The sequence below is a fragment of the Sphaeramia orbicularis genome, chromosome 16 (genome assembly GCF_902148855.1).
Source record: "Sphaeramia orbicularis chromosome 16, fSphaOr1.1, whole genome shotgun sequence".
NCBI classification, from domain to species: domain Eukaryota; kingdom Metazoa; phylum Chordata; class Actinopteri; order Kurtiformes; family Apogonidae; genus Sphaeramia; species Sphaeramia orbicularis.
Genome location: NC_043972.1, coordinates 8,715,740 through 8,743,020, shown reverse-complemented (window position 1 = coordinate 8,743,020; position 27,281 = coordinate 8,715,740). Strand labels below are relative to the sequence as shown.

Genomic DNA, 27,281 nt, shown 5'->3' with positions numbered 1-27,281 from the left:
TTAATTTCCAGTTTTAGCAGTAAAAACACGGCAAGTATGTGCAACAGATTGCAAAGCACAATAACAACTGCTCCATTCCAATGTGCTTGATTCCCCATTACCGCCTTCCTAGCAACATATTCGGGCAATTATTACCTCATAAATGCTTCCTGTTTAGCTCAATGAACAACAGCTGAAATTATCTGCTGAAAGCTTCCTTCTGCTTCCTCCATATTAGTCGACCATATGCAGCATAAAGCTCTGTAGAGCAGCCAGTGTGTATTTATAAGTTCGGAGGAGCGGAGCCAGGTAAACCCTGCTGTTTTGTCTATTTTGAGAGCGAGTGCAGACCCATGTGGAGTTTAAAAAAAAACTGCAAAAAAAAAAAAAAAATCAATAAATAAATCGGGGATAAAAGCTCAATTAGCTCTTCCGCAGTGGGGTCCCCATCTCTTAAATACAGTGTAGTTTGGTTTTAAAAGACTGGAACAAACCTGTGATAATCCATTCAGCGGCTCTGCCCTACATAACCACAGAGCCGTGACTGCATCAGTAGAGAAAGTGCAAAAAAAAAAAAAAAAGACTTCATCAGTTGTCTCCCTCGCCTCTCACTGCTGTTGATACAGTAGTGGGTTGAACATTGTTTAGCTGCACTCATGGGTGCTGTTTTTTTTGCTAAAACCCGGCCATTATTTATGATTCTGTAATACAGACGGAGCAGCTCGCCTTTTTCATGTCGTCTGGATGGAGCAGAATACAAATGTCAAATAAACTGTTTACTTTTCACGGATGCAGTAAAACAGGGGGGTCAAACATGTGGCCCGTGGCCCAAAACTGGCCCTCCAAAGGGTCCAATCTGGCCCGTGGGATGAATTTGGGTCTTTCCGTGAAACTGGGTTTATTTTAGTATCTGCCAGCTTTTTAGACGTAATAACAAAAGAGAAATTTAGGCATATTTCCCCCCAGGATGTACCTAATGATGACCTCAGATAAATGCAAAAAAATTATTCTCTTGCTCTGAACCATCCCAAAATTAATGCATTTTTAATAAAATATCGGGGTCAAAAATATGACCAAAATTGGGACATGAAAAACTACCTAGGTGTCAGTGCATTAGATCTGGAAAACAGGGCTGTAAATGGACTTATATAGACTATAAATAAAGACACTGTGTTAAATTTGAGGATCCTAGTGTTTTTCTAATCCACACGTTGGTTTTTCATTCCAGGTTTGGTGTGTAACCTGTCATGTCCACTCGTGTTACATGCAGAACCTGCCCATTTAAACACACATAAATCACAAGTGATTTTGCAACAGCGGTCATTTTTGTGAAACACTCTGCCTTGCATATTCACTTCAATTCCTAAAGCGTACCTGTTAGACAATAAAAAGATATTCAAAAAACACAGTAGCGCGTAATTTTCGGGTCCTTTTTCCAGTGTTCCATGCAGATTTTTGTACGCACGCGTCAAACGAAAATGTGTTTTATCTGAAAAATACTTTCCTTTATCTCAGTAAATATTCATTTTAAAATAGACCCAAAGTGCTTCCAAACTTGCTTCATAACATTAGTCTATATCTGGTTTGAATTTTTAGCCCCTCTGTCCTGCTTTTAGGGACCAGTTTCATAGACGCACCCATTTACAAAGTGCAAAAATTACACTGAAGATATTAACAGTCAAAGATGTCAAACTGCTTTTAGTTCAGATTCTACATACAGACCAATGTGATCCCAATAACAATAACAATAAAATGTGAACAGCCTGAAAATTAAGTGCCATTTTAACAATATTATTCCTGTTACTAAATGTTTTGTGCATTTGTAGATCCACTATGTGTTACTAATAAGCTGAGGTATAATATTGTAGAAATTCTTTTACTCCCAAATTCCTTCCAAATTTTGACAAAATGTTACCAAATGTTTGTGTAACATGCATATGTACAAATGTTGAGGCATGATATTGTTAAAATTGCTCTTATTTTTCTTAAGAAATTTCGGTTTTTTTCTGGTTATTGGCATTTTTTTTGTTTAGATAGTTTGTAAATGTGAGTATTTTCATAATTTAATGTTTTTTATTGCACTTAAACAAAGAGAAAAACTTGGAGTTGTCATTATTTACAGGTTATTTTGTTGTTATTTTACTAGTTCGGCCCACTGGAGATCAAATTGGGCTGAATGTGGAATCTGAACCAGAATGAGTTTGACTCCCCTGCAGTAAAACATTCAAGTCAATGACTGTGTTTTCTGCATATAAATACACACATCATTGGACCAGTTCTATTGAAGCCATAAAGCATTTAATTTAACATGATGAAGTGCAGTATTTTCTATGGAAAACCAGCTATTTCCTGTAATTAGCTGCATTTGCACATCCATCTATTTCCTTCCACTGAACCACCAACACATTCTATGACCTTCCATACAATTAACAAGTGGAGAGCTCTACTATAAACATGTTCTGGGCATGGATTCAACAGGAAACTCCACTCCTGGTTTTATTAGATGGACATAAAACACTGTAAACAGGTGACAAAACATCAGACACTGTGGATTTTTACTTTATCTCAGAGGTATCACACTCATTTTAGTTCAGGGGCAACATTCAACCAAATATGATCTCAAGTGGACTGGACCAGTAAAATAATAACAGTGAACAAGTAAAATTACATTATGAAAATGTTTACATCTACAAAGTATCCTTTAAAAAATGTAAACAAGATGAACAAGCTGAAATTTCTTAAGAAAAATAAGTGCAATTTTAACAATATTCTGCCTTTATCATTTACACACGCACATTAGAACTTACAGATCAGATTGGATCTACAAACACACAAAACATTTAATAAAAGGCATAATATTTTTAAAATTCTACTTACTTCTCCTAGGACATTTCATTTTGTTAAGGTCATTCACATTTTTTGCGGAAGGATAGTTTGTAAATGTAAACATTTTCATGTAATCTTACTTGTTTTACAATAAAACAAAGACAAAAAATTGGAGTTATTGTCCTTTATAAATTATTATGATAGTTTTAGCATGTTGACCCGTGGGGAACCATGGGTCGTATTAACACTGATATCTAGGGACTGAAGTTAGTAAATGCACCGTTCCAGTTTTTAACTTCATTTCCTGTCATGCATCGTAAGGCCCAGTAATGCATTCCAAAATGACTAATATCTCCCAAAATATTAGTCCTATCAACTTGCTTAGATGGGGCTATTCCTAAATTGTAGGTACCAAATAAAATGTCTCAATTTGTCAGAACTGTGCAGATACACTCACACAGACGCTCTGAAACCTTCCATTCATTCATTCATTTTCTGAACCCATTTTATCGTCACTTGGGTCACAGAGGTCGCTTGGAGCCTATCCCAGCTACTTATGGGTAAGGGTACACCCTGGAAATGTCACCAGTTCATCACAGGGCTGACATATAGAGACAAACAACCACTCTCACATTCACACCTATGGGCAATTTAAATTAACCAATTAACCTATCAGTGCATGTCTTTGGATGGTGGGAGGAAGCCGGAGTACCTGGAGAGAACCCACGCAGACACGGGGAGAACATGCAAACTCCCACCCCCATCGACTGGTGCTGGAATCGAACCCAGGACCTTCTTGCTGTGAGGTACAAATGCTACCCACTGCATCACCGTGTCGCCCCTGAGATCTTCCATTATTAGGATATACACTTCCCTGGTCTGATTCCCTTAAGATCAAATTGTTCTGTATGTGACCCCTGAGCGAAAATGATTTTTAAAATAATGGATTGGATTTATATAGCGCTTTTCTAGACACCCAAAGCACTTTACATTATTGACCCATGACTCTGACCACCACCAAACATTCATACATCAGTGTGGGTGGCACTGGAGGCAGGGAGGGTGAAGTGTCTTGCCCAAGGACACAACAGACTGACTAGGACAGAGCAAGATTCGAACCGCCAACCCTTCGGTTATTGGACGACCCACTCTACCACCTGAGCCACAGCCGCCCCTACATCTTTGACTGTTAATACGTTGAGTGTAATTTTTGCATTTCACAAATTCATCCCAGGGGTCCTGATTGGACCCTATGGCGGGCCGGTTTTGGCCCATGGACCGTATGTTTGACAGCCCTGCTTTAACTCAATCAGCATCGAGGCTGGAAGCAGTCGACACAAAATAATAACTGCAATAAATGTGCAGTGAGCATTCCTCATGCCCTGCTCTCCTCTGTCCACTCCAGAGCCCACCTCAGTCAGAGCACTTCAGCACCAGTCACTTTTATAACACTGTGCCCGCTGCAGTGTGGGAAGCTCTTGTGTAAACCGCCGTTTATTGCACTTGCTACTAGACAGTTTTCACCTGGGGCAGCAGACGAAATGAAAGAAGACACTCCTATGATGGGATTCGTCTGACAGAGCTGAGGATCACTGAGTTGCTCCTGATACGCTGTTTGGATATAATGAACAACGTTAGATGTGGAGGATGATGGTATGGTCTCACAGTTCGACCTCTCACAAGTGTTACATAATCGCATTTGAGCGAACTCCAAATGTTTTGCATAATTGGAATAACTGTCTCTGTTCAAGTGTATAGAAACACCTGGATGAAACTAGCGAAAGTGTCATATTTCAATACTTCATTTCACTAATTTCTTTGCATATTTTAGGTTTTAGGTTCATGTCAAATCTGCTCATGCAGCTCTTGTTCGCAAAGCCTAAAGGACAAACAGAAATGCAGTTTTTATGAAGGTGTTTCAGTGTTCAATGCCGATAAATGTTTTCCTTCTTCATTAGGTCTACTGTGTGTTGATAAATGAGCCACTGTGAGGTTTATGTTACACCAGTGGCATAAAAATAAAAACAAAATAAAAAATATATAAACGCAACACTGGATTATCGAAGTGTATGGTATGATCGTTTTAAATGATACATATTTTATATATATGTTATATTTTTATGTATGGTACGATCATTTTAAAGGATGTATATTTTATATTGTACTGCAGTGTTGTGGAAGAGCCCAACCGGGGACTGGAGTTGAGAATTAGCACTAGCTATAAACTCTATTAAGCACCACATCAGCTGCATTGTCCCTGTCAAATAAATAAATAAATAAATAAATAAAAAAGACACATCATTAATCGCATTAACTGAATAAAACTTCAACTAATATGTAACTAGTGAAAAACTAAGCGGATCTTACTAATACCCCTGCTCCTCCTTCTCACCGATACCCTGCCTAGTCAGGGATTAATTTAGAATTTTAAATAAATAATTGTAAATTACATTAACCCATAAGGACCCAATGTGACATTTGTGTCAGTTCCCAAATACATTTTTCTCTATATTCAACTGTCCTTAAATGATTTGTCACCATTTATTGTAATATCGTCTTTTTTTCTGTGAAAATCAGGTATTTTCCTGCTTTCTACTTTATTTATCCTTAGGAAAGGAAATTCAGTGTGCAGCAGGGATCATCTACATTTAATTTACCAATCATGTAGATGTTCATAAAAGCTCAAGAGTAAAGTTGAGGATTATTATACGCAAAAATAGAGAAAGCTGAAGAAAAAGTGAAATTTTCAGCAAAATCTATCATTAGCTTTAAATAAACCAAGTGTGTTCATCCACTGTCATTGATCCAACTCCATGGGTTTTACTGGTGAATCGATGTTGTACAAGATGACAGTGTTTCCATGGTGACTACGGAGCCTCTGAACGTCCAAATGGGTCATATCTGATGACCATGACAAGATGACAAACTGCATTTGACACCAATTATTTACATGCATTGATAGAATTAGTGGATCAAAGGGTATTAAACGGTTTAGATCAGTGGATGGTTTTTGGTTGTTTGGGTCTTTGTGGGTTAAAGATGAACCCAGATTGGAGAATTCACTGAAGATCCCATATTCCCCTCAAAACTCAGCTATAGAGCTAAGTTTAGAATTAAGTGTCCAAGTTTTGCAACATTTACTGGTCTACCGTAGAGCCCCAACATCTGATTAACGAAATGAGGACCTGATAAAAGCATCCAGTTGCAGAAAAAAATTATTAGACCATCAAAAGTCATCAAAAACAATGGTTATGCAATCAAGTACTAACTCCTGTGTGTATCATGTGACTAAAACAGACAGAAAAGAAAACATGGAATGCCTTAAAACACTGTTTTTGTCAGTACAATGCCATAGATATTGATGGAAGAACTGAAGTGATTTTGGTTATTATCAAGAAAACATGAAAAATGGATAGATATCAGCTCTGAAATTAAACTACTATGAGCTGTTTTTGTTGTTATCATTATATTTGTCCAAACAAATGTACCTTTAGTTGTACCAGGCATTAAAATGAACAAGAAATTGAAGAAAACAAGGGGTGGTTTAAGAATTTTTTACGTATCTGTATGAACAGATCAGCTGTAGAATACCAGTCAACCATCATCCTTCATTCGCACCTTAATTTTTTTCATCCAGTTTGTGTAATGCAAGTGACGATTTCATCCAGATGTTTCTGAAATGGAAACCAGGCACTGAGGAGCTTCAGTCCAAACATGACGGTGATACTGTTGGTTCTGCTGCAGAAAACTGTCACAGCCAACAAGAACAGGAGACAGTGTCTGAAAGATTCAAAACAATTCAGAGGCGAGCTGAAGGGCTCTGAATATGAGGCTTATTCTTCATCGGCCTTGATGCTCATAGAAAAAAATTGACAAATTAAGCTCATGTAATCTTCAGATTGTAAATTACACAATAAAAGACGCTGGCGCAAAATTGGATAAACTGTGTTTTTTTTTTATGATCACATAACTCAAAACCCTGATGTCCTGGAGAAACCCTGATCTAATACAGATTTGGAATCAGCCTGATTGAGTCCGGATGAGTCCACATATTTTGCCTTCATTGCTGTTGCTCCGTGTTATCGTGACAGATGTAAAAACACAGATAAAAAAAACAACTATTTTTATGTACTTACTGGTGTCACTTTCGCAGAATTTGACAAATGAGATGACAATGTCCAAAAAGAGCATAAAATCCTAATTTAATGTCCCTCTAACATACACAGATTGGATCTTCTATATCTCCATGAGCAATCATTCTGTGAAATACTAAAACATAGATATTAATGAAATACCAATTATTACTGTCAATATTAATATTTTCTGTCACTCCTCATCTCTATCATGTCCACAAGATTCTAATCCAGTGATGTCAAACTCATTTTAGTTCAGGGGCCCCACACAGACCAATGTGATATTAAATGGGTCAGACCAGTAAAATAATAACATAATAACCTACAAAAATGACAACTTCAAGTTTTTCCTCTTTATTTTAGTGCAAAAAAGTCAAATTACATTATGAAAATGTTTACAACTACTAACTCTCCTTTAAAAAATGTGAATAACACAAACAACCTGACATTTCTTAAGAAAAATAAGTTCAGATTTAACAATATTATATCTCAGTTTATCATTTATACATGTGCATTACAACTTACAGATCACAGTGGAGTGGCAGTGGTGGCAGAATATTGGTAAGACTGCACTTCCTTCTCTTAAGACGCTTCAGGTTGTTCATATTTGTTCAGGTTATTCACATTTTTTGGGAAGGAAAAGTTGGTAAATGTAAACATTTTCATGTAATTTTCCTTTTTTTACACTAAAACAAAGACAAAAATTCAGAGTTGCCAATATTTATAGGTTATTATGCAATGTGATGTCTTGAATTGCGTACACATAACACACCACTTTTAATTGATGCGTTATGTGTACGCATTATAAGCTTTTTGCGTGTATGTTCATGCCGCGACAAATACCACACGATTAGCAGTTAGGGTTAGCAGTTAGGGTCAATGGTTAGCGGTTACGGACATGTAAACCAAAGATCTTGGCATACATTGACACGTGATCAAATGGCATTGAAGAACACGCTAAAGGATGAAAATTCATATGTATAGCACGTCAAAAGCCATAAGAACTGGTGTGACATAAACAACGATTTGATGACATCAGTCTGGGTCTGATCCACTTGTGAATGAATTGGTCTGAATGTGGAACCTGAACTAAAATGATTTTGACACCTTTGATTGTTAATATAGTCAGTATAAAGTCACCAAATTCATCCCATGGGCCAGACTGGACCCATTGGCGTTCCAGCATTAATACTTGTATTTGTAGTAGTAGTAGTAGTATCAACTGTCATGGACATTTGTTCTGGTTGGTGTGCTTGTGCTTCCACCAGCTGATCTACTTTTGACAGTTCTAGTTCAGTTATCTGTGCATCAATTGCATCCATGTGTCTCCCCCTACTTCCTCCCCTCCTCCCCATCTTCCTCTTCTTCCCCAGTCTTTTTCTCTCTCTCTCTCTCTTTCTCTTTTTCTCTTCCTTTACCCTCTCTCTTTAACCCCAACTGGTCAAGGCAGATGTCCATCCTCCAGGAGTCTGGGTCTGCTCGAGGTTTCTGTCTGTTAAAAGCAAGTTTTTCCTTCCACTGTCACCAGTCACAAGTGTTTGCTTCTAGAGGATTCTGTTGGGTTTCCGTAAATTGTCTTAAGAATCTGCTTCCGACCGGTTCTATATACAGGGTGGGGAAGCAAAATTTACAATGAACATTTAGTTGTTTTTTCTCAGCAGGCACTACGTCAATTGTTTTGAAACCAAACATATATTGACGTCATAATCATACCTAACACTATTATCCATACCTTTTCAGAAACTTTTGCCCATATGAGTAATCAGGAAAGCAAACGTCAAAGAGTGTGTGATTTGCTGAATGCACTCGTCACACCAAAGGAGATTTCAAAAATAGTTGGAGTGTCCATAAAGACTGTTTATAATGGAAAGAAGAGAATGACTATGAGCAAAACTATTACCAGAAAGTCTGGAAGATACTATTAAAGAAGAATGGGAGAAGTTGTCACCCGAATATTTGAGGAACACTTGCGCAAGTTTCAGGAAGCGTGTGAAGGCAGTTATTGAGAAAGAAGGAGGACACATAGAATAAAAATATTTTCTATGATGTAAATTTTCTTGTGGCAAATAAATTCTCATGACTTTCAATAAACTAACTGGTCATACACTGTCTTTCAATCCCTGCCTCAAAATATTGTAAATTTGCTTCCCCACCCTGTATAAAGTGTCATGAGATAACTTTTGTTATGATTTGGCGCTATATAAATAAAATTTGATTTGATTTGATTTGATTCAATTTGACACCTGTGTTCTAATCACTTCTCCTTCTATCTCTGATACCAAACACGCAAAAACGCACAGTTACGGATCTGTCAAACATCACATCTGTGCGTAATGAATCCAACACTGTGGAATACCCTCTGCGTTGGTCAACAGTTGTCTTCCGGTGAAACTTCCTGACTCACGTCTTGTCGGAGCGTATCCTGCGGCCGTACGCCTCCTCACCCCTCTGGCCTATGACATGTGGCTGAAGGATTTTAGTAGGTCATTATTTATGGTGAGGGGATAAGCATATTGCCCTCATCTCATCTGCTATCATCTCCTCTGGGCAGACAGGAGCTGAGCCAACTAAAGCAGGGCGGCTTGCGAGCCTGCTGTTGACCTACTTACGCCGCCTAACCGAGTCACTCTTTGCTCATTCTCACTGTGGAAATAAAATTAGGAGTAATTACAAAGTTCCTGGCCTCGCGGTGTACTGCATAAGCTGCTCAGCTGCTTATTGGACTGAGCATCACTGGCACTTAAAAAAAGGACAAGGAAGGTTATTAGAAATCATCGCACGCTCATACTTCGCTAACAGGGTGTGAGAAATGCGAGGCTTTTGTAATAACATCAAAACAGCGGCGGGGATGTCACTCACATGACTGGAGTGCTGCTTCAGCCTAGAAATAACACTGGGTCTCACAGAATGGTGCTCAGTAGACAGGAAAGATGGACGCTTCAATTGGACACAGATTGAACACAGTCATCCTGCCGCTGAGATTAAAGTGATAATCTGTGAAATCCATGTTCTGAGTTTCTATAGTGACATATTTGGCACCGCTGGAAAAGCAGCAACTAATTTTACATATCCTCCTGTATTTTTGTCCTGTGTAGGGGACAAGAGTTTCACAGCTTTACTTAGAAAAAAATCCTGTCCACTGCAAAGGGCATTCCATAAAAAAGTAAAATAAAAATTGAAATTGTGACTGAAAAACTGTTGCATTATGCGTTTTCCAATCAAGACAATTATTTAATGTAAAAAAAGCCAAATCATTTACTTTCCTGAGTCTCAGGAGGATATATTTTAATGCAACAGGAACTGGTAAAGTAAGCTTCGGATGCAGAAAAGCTCGTCCACGTCTTTGTCTCCTCTGAGGCTCGACTACTGTAACGCCCTTCTCTATGGGATCCCCAGGAAACGGCTCCAAAAACTGCAATCTATCCAAAACAGTGCTGCCAGAGTCCTAACAAGAGTCCATAAACGGGAACACATTACACTAATTCTCCATAAGCTCCACTAGCTCCCCATCACCTCCAGAACTGACTATAAGACAGCTTGCATCACCTACAAATGGGGCCAGATCAAGCGAAAGTGAACATCAATGTCAAAAAATGTAAGTTTCACCTTTCATTCCTCAAATAGGCTATGGCTTTAGCTTAACCTCCTAAGACCCAGGAAATATCAGCAAAGTACAAGCTTTTTTGTTTTTTATTAAATAAGTACCTACACTGGAAACATCACGATGCAACAGTTTTTTCAGATGCAGTTTTTAAATTTTTTATGGAATGTCCTTTGTGGTGGACAGTTTTCTTTTCTTTTTTTTGTATAAAGTTGTGAAACTCTTGTCCACAAATGTGGACAGTGGGTCTTAGGAAGTTAAGAACTCCATTTTATGGGACTGTTTACAAAATTTCAGTATCACTTGCAGAAAAAAAAAAGATTTAAAGATATAATCAATATAAAATGAAACATAAAAAGGACTAAAATATGTAAAGGCACTATTAACTTTAATAATATTTGTTCTTGCTTATATAAGTGATATTTTAAGTCTGTAAATCTGTAGGAACTAATTATTCAACAGTACAAGTAAGTAAGTAAGTAAATTTTATTTATAGAGCATTTTTCACAGACAGAGTCACAAAGTGCTTTATCAATTCAAAACAGAATCAAATCAAGTTTACAGAGACCCAACAGAATCCTCAAGAATGTAGAAAGGTTGTATATGCACAATCCAATTATTTGTAAAATATGCTCTGCTATTAGCTATATTTATATCAATTCAGTTATAATATTTATGTTAAATAAAAGTTTATTTGCATCTGTCTTTTATTCTGACTATTGATCAAAGTGACAAACTGCTGTCCCCGTGTCACAACATATTTGTGTTCATAAAAACTTATCATTTAAACACTTTTATGTTTTCACGGCCCACTATGATGTCTTGGTTTACAGGTAGTATTACATTTTTTTAAGCATTTCTCCAAGGACTTTCTTTTCTCTTTAGCACTTTGAGATTCCCTTGAATGAAAAGTGCTTTATAAATGCAATTTATTGTTAATATTATTAAAGATGGGATCTGACAGTCTGTTCCTCATGGATTGAGCTACCTACATCACACAGATCAGACCTTTTAGAGGAATGTTCTATGGTCCAATGAGACAGGAAAACACATGGTTGGACATAAAATAAAGGTGAGGATTGTAATCTAAACAACAGAGTGTTTTGTGTCAACGTGTTTGACTTGGGTACGTACTGTACAACTGCGTGTGTGAAAAATTCTGCACCATCAAAATAAAAGACTTTTGCTAACTGAACTAAAACACACTAGTCAAGATAAAGTCCCCAGTTGGACTTTACTAATTGAATAGGATCCTTCCACTGGATAATTACGGCAGTGATTAATAGGTTTCAGATCTTTAACTGCTGCAGTGAGGAGCTTCTCACTTCTTAATCACCCATTAATTTGTAGAGAAAATAAAGACTGGACTGTGTTTCAGTGGAAGAAGGTCATGTGGTCTGGTGAGTCCAGGCTGACCCTGTTCCAGAGGCAGAAGATTCCTAGTGCCTACAGTACAACCCCATGGGGACAATGTTATGATCTGGGGTTGATTCAGTAGGTCAGGACTAAATATACAATGTTTTGTGTCCAGAAAAAAAGAAATCACTGTTTTGATATTGCGTAAGGTTAATGAAATGACACCTTAGTGGATGTATGATGTAATCAAAGCCAGTTAAAGATTAGAAAATGGGAGGGTTTTTTTCCATTGGCTAGGCTGGGTAAATTGAAATTAAATATTAAATGCATAGAAAAGTGCACAAAAACTTCTGACCTCAACTGAATTTCAAAGGACAATATTGAACTTTTAACTCTGGAAACAGCTACAGATCTTTGAACATAGTTTTCTAAGATACATAGTAGTAAAATTATCCTTTTTGCATCATTTAGGGACATTAAATATACTTATCCATGTAGAATGAAAATTATCTATCTATCTATCTATCTATCTATCTATCTATCTATCTATCTATCTATCTATCTATCTATCTATCTATCTATCTATCTATCTATCTATCTATCTATCTATCTATCAGGGACAGTACACATTAATGAACATTTCTGTAAATGTGCCAGTATTAGCAAAAAAGCTATTTTTCAACTGTTGTCCCTGGGTAAGATGTAAAGTGCCAGCATTCATAAAATTAGAAACGTTTTAAAAACAAGTGTTCAGAGATCACAAACCTCCGCCAAGCATCCCGAACAGTGTGCATGTGTGGATCAACTATTTCTTTTTAAATTAAACAGTTTCAAGGTTGTTCCATACAGCAGAAAAAGTTGAAGCTTGGTACCAGTTGTGTGGATGTGAAATTATATTAAATTCCAATGAATATTTGTTGAGTTATAATGAAAAATGTGTCATAAATTGGCTTTTTAATGTTAAATTGAAATGTCCACAGAGTCCGCATTCCACAGTGGGTGTGGACAATGTTGTGCCAGATACAAGATATTGTTATAAGCTACAGGTTTATCAAATTGGAGGCTAATCGGAGTCGTTTTGAATTTTTAATGAATTTTCAAAAATTGCTCAATGATGAGAGATAAGAAAATTTGAGATTTTGTGACTCTGCTGTGACCTTGAACTTTGGCCTACTTGGCCCAAAATTTAATGGGTTAGTCCTAGGGCCTAGGCCTATCTGTGGGTACAATTTGGTAAAGATGGTTGGAATAGTTTTCCCGTAAAGTTGCTAACAAACAAACAAACAAACACGCAAACAAACAAACACACAAAGCACAGTGATCACAATACCTCCTGGAGGAGGTAATTAAGGCTACACCCACACATTACATAGCATTAGTTCACATATACAATATACACAGTTAACCTTTAAGTATTAGTACAAACACCTGCTGATACATTGGCGCATGGGCAGGTGCTCATGCAGCACAAACAGAGAAAACTCGATTCCAGTGAAAATGAATATGAACGTGAACAATTTACCTGGTTGGAAGCAGCTCTTGTTTATGAGTTCCTCACATCATTTTATGCAATCGTATCTCTGCCACTGTTCATGAATGAAAGTAATACTAATAATAGATTTATATATATAGTGCTGTTCCAGGCATTCACAGCACTTTACATTGAATTGAATTAGTCACTCCACAGTCACACACTGTTGGTGTTAAATTACATCTGTACACACATACCCTGGGGCAGACTGATGGAAACATGGCTGCCAATCCGTTTTCCGACTACCGAACACTCCACCAGTGCGAGTGACACTGGAGGAAAGGTGTCTTGGCGCTACCTCCTCAGCCACCTTAATGACAGTCCTTTTTTTGCCTAAGTACAAACATTTACTGTCCTATGTTTATGTTTAGCATGTGCAGTAAAAACACCACTTGTTACAATACAAAAGGACAAAAATTTAACCCATAAAGACCCAGAGCTACTTTTGTGTCAGTACCCAAATTAATTTTTCTCACTATTTAACCTTTCTTAAGTGATATATCACCATTTATCATAATATAATACTCTCCATTTTGCATTTTTTCAGCAAAAATTGGGTATTTTCCTATATTCATTTTACTGATCATGTACTTAAATCATCATGCTGAGATTCCATTTGAGGGTTATCATACCAAAAACAGAGAAAACTTGTGAAAAAGTGACTTTTTCTCTAAAATATATCATTAACTGAATATAAACCCAGTGTTTCCATCCACTGTCATTGATCCAGCTCCATAGGTTTTACTGGTGAATCAATGTTGTAGAAGATGACGGTGTTTCCACCTTCACTACGGAGCCTCTGAACGTCCAAATGGGTCATATCTGATGACCATGAAAAGATGAAAAACTCCATTTTACACCAATTATTTACATGTACTGATAGGATTAGTGGCTCTAAAGTTATTAAACATTTTAGATCAGAAGATGCTTTTGGTCACTGGTGTATATTTGGGTCTTTACTGGTTAAAACAAACAAAAAAATCCAGATGTCTAGATGGTTTTGACCCGTTGTTCCCAGTGTGGGGGTGTCACTCACCTGTCCGGTGTAGGCGAAGTCCAAGGCATGCTTCAGTCCAACGCTGGTCACCCCCTGCAGAGTCACCTCATCTGCCTCGCTCTCCACCATGCACAGGCTGAACATGGCCTGATGACACAAAATCACAGCAGCAGGGTCAGCAGAGGGAACACCACTCAGTCCCTGGCTAGAAAATAAACGTCTTAATTCAATTTGAGTTAAAATAAGGACAGTCCAATCTAGACACTGTATTTTAAATAGATAAACGAGGACAAAGATGGAAAAATCAATCCAACTTCCAGTCTTTTACGGTTTCCTCTGATCATATAAGTTGTTACAGTATTAACAGGCTGAGACATGGGCTCTGTGTGTGTGTGTGTGTGTGTGTGTGTGTGTGTGTGTGTGTGTGTGTGTGTGTGTGTGTGTGTGTGTGTGTGTGTGGAAAAACAGCACCATAATCAAAACCTGCCAGACGCAATATCCTAGAGCCCTCCTTCATTGATTTGCCAGCCTTGGCCCCGGAGGTCAGCAGGAATAAACAGCACAATCAGTACTCTGTGTTACACAACCCCTGTGTCTTTCCCTACCTCGGTCACGCACACAGACCCACACTCAGACGTATGTGCACACGTCGGTCCATGTGAAATCAAAGCAGTGAGCGCGGCGTCTGCAGTCGGGCCCTGCTGTGTGCGGGTCCAGCTCGGAGCTCGCTAATCAAAGGTATTGACTGGTTTCACACCATGGGGGGATGACAGAGCCATCGATCAGAGCCGACCAGCAGAGCGCAGCAGAGGGGGAGGTAAGACTGAGTGGAGGGTAGTGGGTCAAATGTGGTTATGATGAAGGACAGCTCTACCTGTCGACTTTGTCACGACCGACAACAAGGTTATAAGGTCTGTTAAAGAATGGTTTCTATTTTTCTCTGTTCGGAATGGGAAAGATGATGACTGCTGAAAACTCATTCTGGCTGCTGTAGAAATATCCATTTCCTGCAGTTTCTTTTGCCTCAGGATAGTGATCTTGCTAATTTGCGATTTCATGTGTCCTTTTTCATCAGAGTAGAGCGGCGCACCAGTCGCTCCGTACTATCTGCACTCAGACACTGGTGTGTAACTTCATTACAAGCCTTCAGGACCTTCAGGCTGTCCAGTTAGCACAGCGCAACCTTTTATCACAGAGACATTCATTGCTACAAAAACTCATCCAATTCTCAGTGATTAAGAGCACACATTAACTTTGACCAGGCTCCGCTGGCCTGCTTTTGCTAACGGGCCTCTGCATTGTTGCAGTGACATGCGGGACAGGGTCGACTTGAGGCCAGGCTGAGTTTTAACCAAAGCTTGCACATCTCTCCTCAGAGCTGAGCCCCGTTGATTCACCACTGTGCTAATTAAAAACTAACTGGTCCACTGAGCACAGGAAGGCCTGTGGGAGGACCTGGGGTGTCCTGGTGGCTGAGATGTGGTCAGCGTGGGCCTGTGCATGAAGCAGACGAAGTTGGACCGAGATACAGGCTGGAAGAACAAGGCTTCATCCAGGCTTTAATGCAGTGTTTTTCAACTTTGGGGTCTGGACCCCACGTGAGGTCGCATGGAATTCAAACGAGGTCACCTGAAATTTCTAGTCATTGATAAAAATAAAAATAAAAACTTACTAATAAAAAATATATAGTGAGTTGAGAGAGACAATCACAATACATAAAAGACATGACAAACTCTGAAGCTGAAACTGAAGCACTGTGGTACTGTTTATCTTTCAAATGTTCACTGTGGCTGGTTTAAGACGCTGCAGCTTTTTCATAATTCATAGTTTGAGTTCTTGTTTGTTCAGTATTAATTTGCAGCCTCATAAACACACGCTGGACTGACTGTACATATCCTGACCAAGGAAAATCAAATTCTTACTTTGTGCATTAATCTACACCTGGCTTTTGTACCTCTGTCCATAATAATATACATTATATAGTCTAAATGTAATCTAAAATTAAAGTTTATTTGTAACATAGTATAGCAAACTATTACATACCAAAAACAAATTAATTTTAGCAAAAAATGGTCTGGGGTCGCCAGAGATTTGTGATGTTAAAATGGGGTCACGAGCCAAAAAAGGTTGAGAACCACTGCTTTAATGTGTGTGTTTGAGTGCGAGTGGGGAGAGGGCATCCTGAGTGTGTGACTGCAGAGCTGTTCGCCTCCAGCGTGAATGGTCCTGACATTGGTGCAGCCGCCGAGGGAGGCCTGGTGGTGACTGATGGCTCCTTCGGTCCGGGATAGAGATCCGGCGCAAAGATGCTCTGAGCTTCACTGCAGTCCGTTCACATGATGCTGCAGTGGGACGCAGCGCTGCAGCTAGCATGCCTGTTGGCAGAATGTGGGTCTCTGTTCGGTGTGATCATACCAGAAATGACTTGTGACTCACTGATGCATTCAAAGAAATATTAGGATATTCACTGGACTGGGATTCATGTCTGAGAATAAGGGGTTTTCTTTTGAAAGAGTGCATTTTTTACATCTTTATAGACAGTTTGATCTCTCAGCTGCTGTGTTTTAATGAGTTATACATATTTGGAAAGGTAGAAAATATGTGTATGTTTGTGTGTAATATATCACAATAATCGAATCACACAATGAGCTGTAAACGCGTCACAAAACATGTTGAAACAGTGGTCATCATAAAGGGCCTGAAGACACAACAGGGCAGAGCTGGCTGTGCTCTTGTGTTGATGCTGGTGTGACCGATTTGTCCACATCTCCTCGAGCTGTCCGTGCGTCTTAGTAATATGACGATATTAGAAGAGGCATGTGACACATTCAGGACAAGTCCCAGGTAAACAGCTCACGCTTGAAGAGGTATTTCATTACAATCACTCATGTCCACTGGGCATGATAATGTGTTATAATCACTGCTACAGTGTGCGTGCACGGGTGTTTGTCCGACCGAGTGTGAAACGAAGAGGAACAGCGAGACAAAAAAAAGAAAAGCAAAGCACCTTCTGAAGCTCCTCATCTCCTCAGTCAATGAACTAAATGAAACCCAGCGGTGGAGTCAGATGACAAACTGAAGATAATGTTGTTAAGCCTCGACAGTGGAACATGGGAGCAGGCCGAGTTTTCTTGCATACAGTAAGCAGGCTGATCTAATAATCCAAGTACTGGAACAACAGAGATGTTCGGCTCAACTGGGATTTGAAAAAGCGGCATTTAAAAATGGAGCCGGAGAACAAAAGGAGAACAAAACTGAAGAGGGCGAACAAAAGGAGGAGTAGAGTGCGACTCGCCCACCCTCAACTCTCTGTGGAGGGAAGTAAAAATAACCTTCACATACACACACACACACACTCTCACATAGGATGAATAATCCCCAGGAAACTTGGACATATTTAATCTGCCTCTCATTTTCAAGAGGGATTAATTTCTTCTTCCTAATCTGCTCAGTGTCCCCAAATCAAATCTCATCGGTGCACTTTTCTGTTTGCAGCCCATCTCCGTAAATCTCCTGTCTGGCTGTCTGACAGCAGGAGTCTACCTAAAGCTACCTTTGTGGCTTTACCAGAATCACACTGAAGAGACCATGCGAAGGGGAACACTCGGGTCCGTTCCAGGGGGGCTTGTGAAGGATGATCTTCTGCACCATTTGTAATTTCCTCAAGCTTTAAGAGCTTGATATTTCCAGCCATGTGTACATCTAAACCAGGGGTGTCAAAGTCATTTTAGTTCAGGTTCCATGTACAGTCCAATAGGAGCTCAAGTGGGCCGGATCGGTAAAAGTAATAACAGTGAAAAAGTAAAATTACATAAGGAAAGGTTTACATCAAAGTCTGAATAACATGAACAACCTGAAATGTCTTTTGAAAAATATGTGCAATTTTAACAATATTATGCCTCAGTTTATTATTTACACATGTACATTAGAATTTACAAATCAAAATGGATCTACAAAGACACAAAACATTTAGCAGCAGGCAGAATATTGTTAAAATTCCACTTATTTCTCTTAAGACATTTCGGGTTGTTCATATTTGTTCATGCTATTCACATTTTTGGTAAAACGATGGTTTGTAAATGTAAACATTTTCATGTAATTTTACCATTTTACACTAATCCATCCATCCATCCATCCAGATCTATTCGGACCAGAACCTCACACCACAGGAACAGCTTCTTCCCCTCTGCTGTTAAACTCCTGAATTCTAAATAACACCAACACCAAATACACTGCAGTGTCACTTTATCCACCTGCTGATTGCACTGCTAATTACCTGCACTATCTGCACAGAACCATAACCGGTATCATTACAGTCTCACTCAAACCCATTGGTTTTGTCCACACTGTATATTCCTATCTTTTTTTTAATAACCTTTATTTAATTGAATGAGATTTTACAAAGCGTTACAAAACACAAAAACATACCCCTCTATACTTAATAACTGTATACATATTTCCCCACCCATATATACACCCACTCATAAAAATACACACTTGCCCATGTTCACAATGGTGAATCAAAATAAAATATCTGTATATATGCTCACACATATAAATACACACCAACACCTGTGACATGATCAGCATGTGCACAGCTGTAAATAGTATATAAAGCTTTCTTGATTTATCTTTATTTCAATTTTGCACTTCTTTTGCACTTGTGTGCTTTTGTGCTTTGTTGCTGTAAACCTGGAATTTCCCCTTGTGGGACTAATAAAGGCGTAATTTACGTATATTGTATATTATATATTTTTGAAACTTCATCTTACTTGTTTATTCGCTACCTTACTTGTTTACTGATTTTATTCTGTTTTATTTTATTTTTTACTGCATGCTTCTTTCTTACTCCATGTTCTATGTATGCACCAAACCACTGAAGCTAATTCCTAGTAATGTGAAACCTGTTTACTTACATGACAGTAAACACAATTCTGTTTCTAAAACAAAGAGTTAGAATTTATTGTCATTATTTATAGGTTATGCTGATAGTATTTTACTGGTCTGACCCTCTTTAGATCAAATTAGTCTGTATGCAGAACCTGAACTAAAATGATTTTGACATCTTTGACTGTTGATATCTTCAGTGTAATTCATCCCTCGGGCCAGATTAGACCCTTTGGCGGGCCGGTTTTGTCCCACAGGCTATATGTTTGACACCTGTGATCTAAACTGAAGCTAATTGGAAAAATGCACTTTTCACAATGTGGTTCCTGTCAGATTGTTTGCCCTAATACTAAACTGAAAATGGGTGAAGTCACCTTGCATTAACACTCTGTGCTAGTGAGGTTCTTTCAGGTGGGGCAGCAGGGGGATGAGACAGTAGGTTTAACAATCACAGCTGTAAAGTGGGTTACATAACTTCATATTGTCACCGCTGTCACATCAGCACCAAGCTCAATTGCCTGACTTCTTTTTTTAGAAACGCATTATCACTCTGATAAGTTTCTTTACATCCATCTAACTGTGCTGCAGCCCATACTACAAATCTGACATCTTTTTCATCTCCAACCTGAAGTATCCGGATCTTCCACCATAGATGTTCAAATGCAGGACGTTTTACATCTTATCTGTGTACAATGCAGTATGTGACTCACCCGGAAGTAGTCGCTGCACGCTGCCAGGACGGCTTTGTGGGCGTGGAACTTCTGCTCGCCGGCCACCAGGGTGACATCACACAAGAGGCCGTCCTTCCTCTGCTGGTTGAGGGCAGAAAGGACCGAGTCCTGGTGGGACTTGGACTGGCAGAGCCTCTGTCCTGTCAGCATCTCCCTACTGCTGCACATTCACACACACAAATACACAAACGTACAAATATGAAGACACAAGTCTGGACAAAGCTCAGCAATAATAAAGGACGATAAATGTAATTCTTCTTCCCCAGTTTGTAGTTTTGCTACTACTGGTGCTCACTCTCACTTCCACTGCCACTGTGCCTACAACACAACTACCACTGAACATTTTAACACACTAGCCTTCTTTCTGCCAAGACAAATGGACAATGATTCAGCCAAAAATTATTTTAAGCCATCAGCAGCATGGCTCAAAGGATGCTAATGTCACACTGTTGGATGGTTACTGTCCAGACGAAAATATCTCAGATCACTGGATGGTTTTCATGAAATCATACACACGTTTTATGTGGAAATTATTTGTGTTAATGACTTTACGGATCCATGATAGTGTGGAGTTGGGCTGTACTTTATAAACTGTAGTTTAATACCTTTGACATGCATACGTTTTATAGTTACTCTTATCCATATCTGCCCACAGACTGCAAATGAAAACCATGTAGAAAGTAAATGATACAATGCATCTTGTCACTTATGAAATTATGAAACTGTTTTTGTTGCATGGTTCCTGCTGAATAAACTTAACCAAACTAAATACTCTGCAGCCACAATGCTAAAATGTGGTGGGGAATATATTATGTAATATAGGCCGATTATAATAGAGCATACTGGGACTAGCCTTTAGCTCTAAAAACTGCTAGCATGGATGTAAAAAGACCCCAAAACAACAGTTAATTCATGAACTAATCACAATTTGATCACATTTATGTAATTTTACATTTAACCAACAGTTAGTAAAAATATAATTAAACAAGTGATGCCAGGTACAACAAACCCCGCCCCTCGCACTTATTGTAGCTTATTTTGGCATCGATCCAGTGGAAGTCATCATGTCTGTGTTAATCAGTTCCTCAATGGCATTCATTTATTAAAACAAGTTAACTTTTTTTTCAGAAGTAGTTGTTTATAAATGACGAATTTAAGGATGCTTTTATTTGACTGATTTCCCTGTACTTTATAATGACCGAGTACTACAATGTTAGGTAAATGGTGGGGGAAAAAAATTTGAAAAAATGTACCTAAAATGTGAAAAAATACCAATGCCATTGCTTCATGTCAGAGTGATGTATAACAATTGCCTCTATATATGTGTCAAGTCTGAAGAAAATTGAAAGAAAATCGATGTTTTTATAGACATGTGAAATTTGGCCCAGTATAAGTAAATAAGGAAAAAAAAAATTAAAAATTCAATTTAAATTTTAACTATGACCTACTTTTCCCAAAATGTAATCACATCTATTCTGGGTCACTGGCAATCTATAAACCCAATTTGGTATGAATTTAACCAACAGTTTTGCTGCTAAAGTGTTAACAAAGAAACAAACCAAACCAAAAACAATACCCCTTGCCTCTCCTTCAGGGGGTGGGGTAATAATTTCTTGGGGCATCTATAATTAAATGAACTGTTTCTGTACTATTCAGACTAATTGTTATACTACAAATGACATTTACATTACACCCCATCCCTGAAACATGAAACAGGTCTCTATCTGAGTGATGCTTTCCCGTTGAAACATGCGTAATAGAAACTAAATTGCCCCCTCTCTTATCCTGTCCTCAGTCCCTCTCCACACATCAGCACAAAATCCGTATCTATCCAAATCCATCTCCGTCCACTTCCAGTCCGGCCCATCACTCTAAATGCTGCAGTCTGCCAGGAGGCCTGCTCTGTCACCTTCATGGTGATGGGCGGAACACAGAGGAAATAATGGGTGTGTGTGCATGTACGAGGGTTGGGCCAGAGGTGGAATGAATGATGAGTCAGGCTGTTTGTTTGGTAGTTAGATTCTGCTGGAAGGAAAGCCATGGGAGAGAAGACAAAACATCCAAACGCTGGATAAGAATGAAAGGAAATGAAAGACTTAAACCATCCAGATAGGGAGACGAGGACTTGAGGGATGGATGTAAACGTCTGATTCCCTGATTGTGTTGATAATGAAGATGATGAATCCATTAAAATATAAGGACAAAAATGTCGCACAACAGCTTTCATTGGTACGAAGCTGCTGATTACGTTCTGATCACACATTTACAAGGGTACTTCAGTGGTTTAGTTTTGCATTTTGATACAGTAAGAGGACTCACAAGACACAATGCCTTAACAGAAACGTCCTAAATGAAAGGAGGAACAAGACAAAGTAATATGAAAAGGACTATCGCATTGTTTATCATGGGATTTATTCACAATCAGAAATACGCCCTTGTCTTCTAAGTGAGTTTCCCTAGTGTAAGCTCTATTACACGCTCTTAAAAACATAGAAAACAACAATATTGAATGGATTTGCTGTTTTAAAGAGGCTGTGTAGAGCTCGTACACTGGGAGCACCTTTAATGAATACCATATTGATCTTACAGAGATCTCCCTCAGGTCAAAAAAAAAAGGAATACAGTGGTTCTTTCAGCCCCATATGCTTGTGTCTAACTGAAACGGCCCTGCACGTTCACCTGTCGTCATATGCAGTAAATACTTAAATAATAGTAAATAATAGTAAATACTGTCCGGTTTTGACCAAGGTTATTATAGTTAACGAAAACTAACAAAATGACCAAAACTAGAATTGTAAAAGCATTTTCGTTAACTGAAATAAATAAAAACTACAATCGAAAGAAAAAACCATAGCTAACTGAAACTGTATTGTGTGCTTACAAAACAAACTAAAACGTATAAAAATTATGGATAAAATTCCCTGTTTTTGTCTTTGTTAATGTCGGATTGATGCAAAATCGATTTATTTTGCTCTAGAAATTTTAGCTAGCGGCACCATACGGTCCATCACTTGTGGTCACTTGTGGTTTAGAGTCGTCTTCTGGTCCCCACTCTTTGTATATCTAGTCATAAATATGTATAAAAACGTATAAATTTGTTACCTGTCTTTTCTTTCCCTACATAACCGAAATTCCTAATTCCCTACATAACCATTCCATTCTTTAAAACTCTCGCCAAAACTCATAGTTACATTCAAAAAATAAAAAATGCATCCATAGTTTATCAAAATAGACACCTTAAAGAACATCTCAGCAAATTTTCATAGTTAGGAGACACTTGCAACCGCACTTTTAAAACGTTTAGAAAAAAAGGAAAATTTAGATGTTAATTTTTGTTCCTTACATAACCATGCAGTTTTTCAAATTTTTATGGCAAAAGATGGCACTATAGCTTTTGTTTCTTTTTATGAGCTTCAAGTACTAGTTAATACCTTTAAAATGATGTAATATTCATGTCTCTCGCTTAAATACTTTTTGAATTAGAGTATAAAATGTAGTCGGGCACTCCCTACATAACCGCGTGACTTTGACCCACCTGGAAACATGGAGACTAAAGTTGGGAGAAAACAACAGAGTCCTGTCTGGGATTTATTTGAAAATGACGGCGAAGAAGATAAAAGATATGAAAAAACTAAAACTAATACTAAAACTAAGCATGTAGAAAAACATGAAAACTAATAAAAACTAGCAAACCTGCTCTAAAAACAAACTAAAACTAACTGAATTAGAGAAAAAAAAGTCAAAACTAAATAAAACTAAACTATAATGAAAAATCCAAAACTATTATAGCCTTGGTTTTGACCACAGACCTTTGAGCAGTGTATGTATCCTATAAGGTCACGTACCTGAGGCTGGGTTCAGAAGGCATGCCCCTTGGGAAAGGATGAGGAGATGATGGTGGGGGTGAAGTGGAGTTGCTATGTGGCTCCTGAGGGCTGCAGTCTCCTCACTGGGCAGATACATCAGCCTGATAGGACAGAACAGCACGTCAGCTTTACTCAGTCCATCCACTTGACCCGGCTACAGCGTGACAACCTCCTGTGTGAAGTGTGAAAGGATGCAACCACGCGTCAAGCTCAACGCCGACATCTCCCTTGTCTCAGCTTTTCGCCGGGTTTTGACTTTGACAATCCACTTTTCCTTACAGGATAAGCCGTTCTTTCAACCTTTTTGTGGAGAAACCGCCACAGTGTGACAGCTACAGGCAGCTGTACTTCAGAGCGAGGAATAGACACTTCACAAAACAAGCTGGGAGTCCGAATTACACCGAGTCCTTCTGCTGTAGCTACAACCTTGACATAATGTGCTACACACCTGAATATGATCTCCCACCGTCTCCTGCAAAATAATACCCAGCAGCACAAGAGAGAAACAGAGGTCAGCACAGAGGCAATCTGAAATCCAAGCTGCTCTGAGTAGATTGAAATACTACTCACTCTCTCTCTCACTCACTCACTCACAATCATTCGTCCCCTGTCCCCCCATATGGCTTTATAGAGAGCAAATCTTGTTTATGTATTGTGTATATGTATATTTATGTATAGTTCACCTCAAGTGTAAGTCTGGCTCAATGCACCACCGCCTGCTCCTGAGAGTAGTCCCCCATAAGATCTCTTTATTGATCTTTTCATGAGTGACCTTCATGGCCACAGGCAAGTGCTTCTGACTGATGAAGTAGAGAAGGAGCTTAAACTGTAGCCCAGTCTCCACACACAACACACATCTGATGTCTGCATTAGAGATGTAATGATTACTGGTATAACGATAAACTGCGGTAAAATTGCAGACGGTTAGTATTACCGTTTAAATTCTAATTATCATGATAACCGTGTTTGATTACCGCAGTTTTCCGGAGAAAACGCCTATGTAAAGATACACTTTTATGTCAAATATTTGAGTACAGTTTAATTTATTACAATTTTGATTTTATACACCTAATATTTGGAACCAATATTCACTTTTAAAGTCTTTGAAATGGTTCATTAGCATTTTTGTGTTATTTACGTAATAAATTATATACATTTTTCAAATCAGATTTTATATTTTTTTGTGTTTTTTGTCCTTTTATGTTGATATTGTAGGTTAGTGAAAAAAAATAAAAGGCAGATGATATAGATGAAGTTGTGCTGAAAAAATATACCAAACATGGGTATAGTAAACATTTGTTTATATAGTATATAAAGGCAAAATCAGAAGTACTGAAAAACGGACAAAATAGGTTAATATTTGAATGTTTCTGCAACAGAAAGTACATTGTGCCTATTGTTTTATTTGTTTTTGTTTTGTTTTTTTCAAAATACAACTTGGTTAAATTATTTCAGTGTGTGTATAAGTACTTTTTAAACATTTTGAGCACAATTTCAACAATAATACGATAACAATGATAACCATGATAATTTTGGTCACAATAACCGTGATATGAAATTTTCATATTGTTACATCCCTAGTTTGTATACAGTTTTATAGCGTGATGGTATGACTTTTTGCTTAGAATATTAAGTTTTAAAAAAAAAGGCAAAAAATGTGAAAAGCAAATAGAGGCAGTTGGAATGTGTTTAAAGTTTAAGGAATTTCAGCAACACGTTAAGAGTTTTTTTTTTTTTTTTTCCAGCTTCTGGTATGGACATAAGGAGTATAATCATTTTACCTCTCTAAAGATTACAGATATCCGGAAGGTGGTTATATTTAGGGGCTGATAATCACAACAAGTAGGCCATTGTTCCCCGCAAAACACTGTAATCTGCTGACTGCAAACAAGCCCGGTGGTAAATGTTGTCTATTACGCGCAACAGACAATTAGGATTTACGCACCAGCAGAACGCAGGAGACTGGACTGGACTGGGGAGGAGGAAAGGTTTGGGTTTCCAGATAAGGAGACACCATTAGTGCATTAACTGTCACTTTCCAAAAAGCTCCCAGCTGTCAATGTGTCTCCTAGCAACAGGCCAGCGCCTCCGGTCCACAAACTATGGGGACGAACAACAGCCTCCTCCTCCGTACGAGCACAATAATCCTGTTGCATCCTCCAGGAGCGCACCCACGAACCTCACCAAATTCTGTTCGGATCACCTCACGGCTTTGGGGAGAATGTACTCGTAATGCCTGGAACATGTAACACAAGCTTACGTACCTAATATGAACGTGTTGTGGGTCAGTGGTCTCCTCTTCCGCGACGCCTCCGGTGCAAATGTCATCTGATGTCCGAGGTCGGTCTCCTCCACATCCGAAGCGAAAGGGGAAGGAGAGATGCGCTCAGTTATCACGGACACTTTTATTGGTTTTCACTGTAGCACCTAAATTGTTACATTCTAACCCCGCCTCTCCACGGCGGTCACATGAACAGGGACACAGTGGAGTGGAGAGAGCTCCCCCACGCGGATAATTAGGGAACGGTGCGTATGCGCTTGCGTGTGTGTGTGTGTGTGTGTGTGCGTGTGCAGATCCTCCAACAGGCGTCTGCGGGGACACCAGGGGTCAGTGGCGGTACCAAGGGGGGGGCAACTGGGGGGGCATTTGCCCGCCCAGATTTGGGCAAATCTTTGGGAAAATTCGGGCAACAAAGAAATATGAAAAATCCGTCAATGAAAGCGTACATAACACATTTTGATCCACTTATACTTCAACCAGGCAGACATGCAGAGGTTGTTTCTTATGAATAATATACAGGGTGTCCCATAAGTCTCCATACATAGGAAAAATAAACGTTTCTTGACATAAACCATTTTCATTTATATAATATGCTCTATATGACTGCCATTTTGTCAGGAACACATTTCAATGTATGTCCTCCACTGCTGAAGAACTATAAAGAAGCAATATAAAGAAATACATGTTAGAACCATATATGTATGGAATGTATTATGTCTCCTATGTATGGAGACTTATGGGACACCATGTAGTTATAGGTTCATAATGATATGTGTGCCTTCAGTTCTGGAATGGATTAATACTTCTGCTTGTATTGCATTCATCTTTCTTCTCCATAAGAAATGTAAAGCAAAGAATTAGCAGGAGTAGCATAAGGACTAGTTTTTTTATGTTTGAACCCACCTATTAATTACAAATAGTTCTGTTGACTGTTCAGGTCTGTTTTATCACTCGATTTAAATTTCTGCTAGAAGATTATACCGGTCGGTATGAAAGTGTACCGAAGCCTACAGATGTTGTCAGTGATTCTATACATGTGCATGGAGTGGAAGCCATTGTATACATACGTTTTGTTTAATTAGTTGGTTAAGCT

The 27,281-nt window shown here is 38.6% G+C and overlaps 1 protein-coding gene across 4 annotated transcripts in view; it reads right to left on the bottom strand.

Moving 5' to 3' along the window:
- klhl32 (kelch-like family member 32) overlaps nt 1-26,332 on the bottom strand; it is a 52,814-nt gene extending 26,482 nt beyond the window's left edge. For 2 of the 4 annotated variants that reach the window (XR_003937773.1, XM_030158802.1), the window contains exons 1-4: nt 26,172-26,332; nt 23,887-24,008; nt 20,021-20,201; nt 14,463-14,570 (exon numbers count right to left, since the gene is read on the bottom strand). Coding sequence is in view for 3 of the 4 variants with exons in the window: in XM_030158802.1 (XP_030014662.1) it covers nt 14,463-14,570; nt 20,021-20,201; nt 23,887-23,909 (312 nt within the window). In the remaining variant the exon portion in view is untranslated. Of the gene's footprint in view, nt 1-14,462; nt 14,571-20,020; nt 20,202-23,886; nt 24,080-26,171 lie in introns of all 4 variants that reach the window. The other 2 variants (XM_030158803.1, XM_030158804.1) reach the window with 2 other exon arrangements.
- Nucleotides 26,333-27,281: the final 949 nt, after the last annotated feature.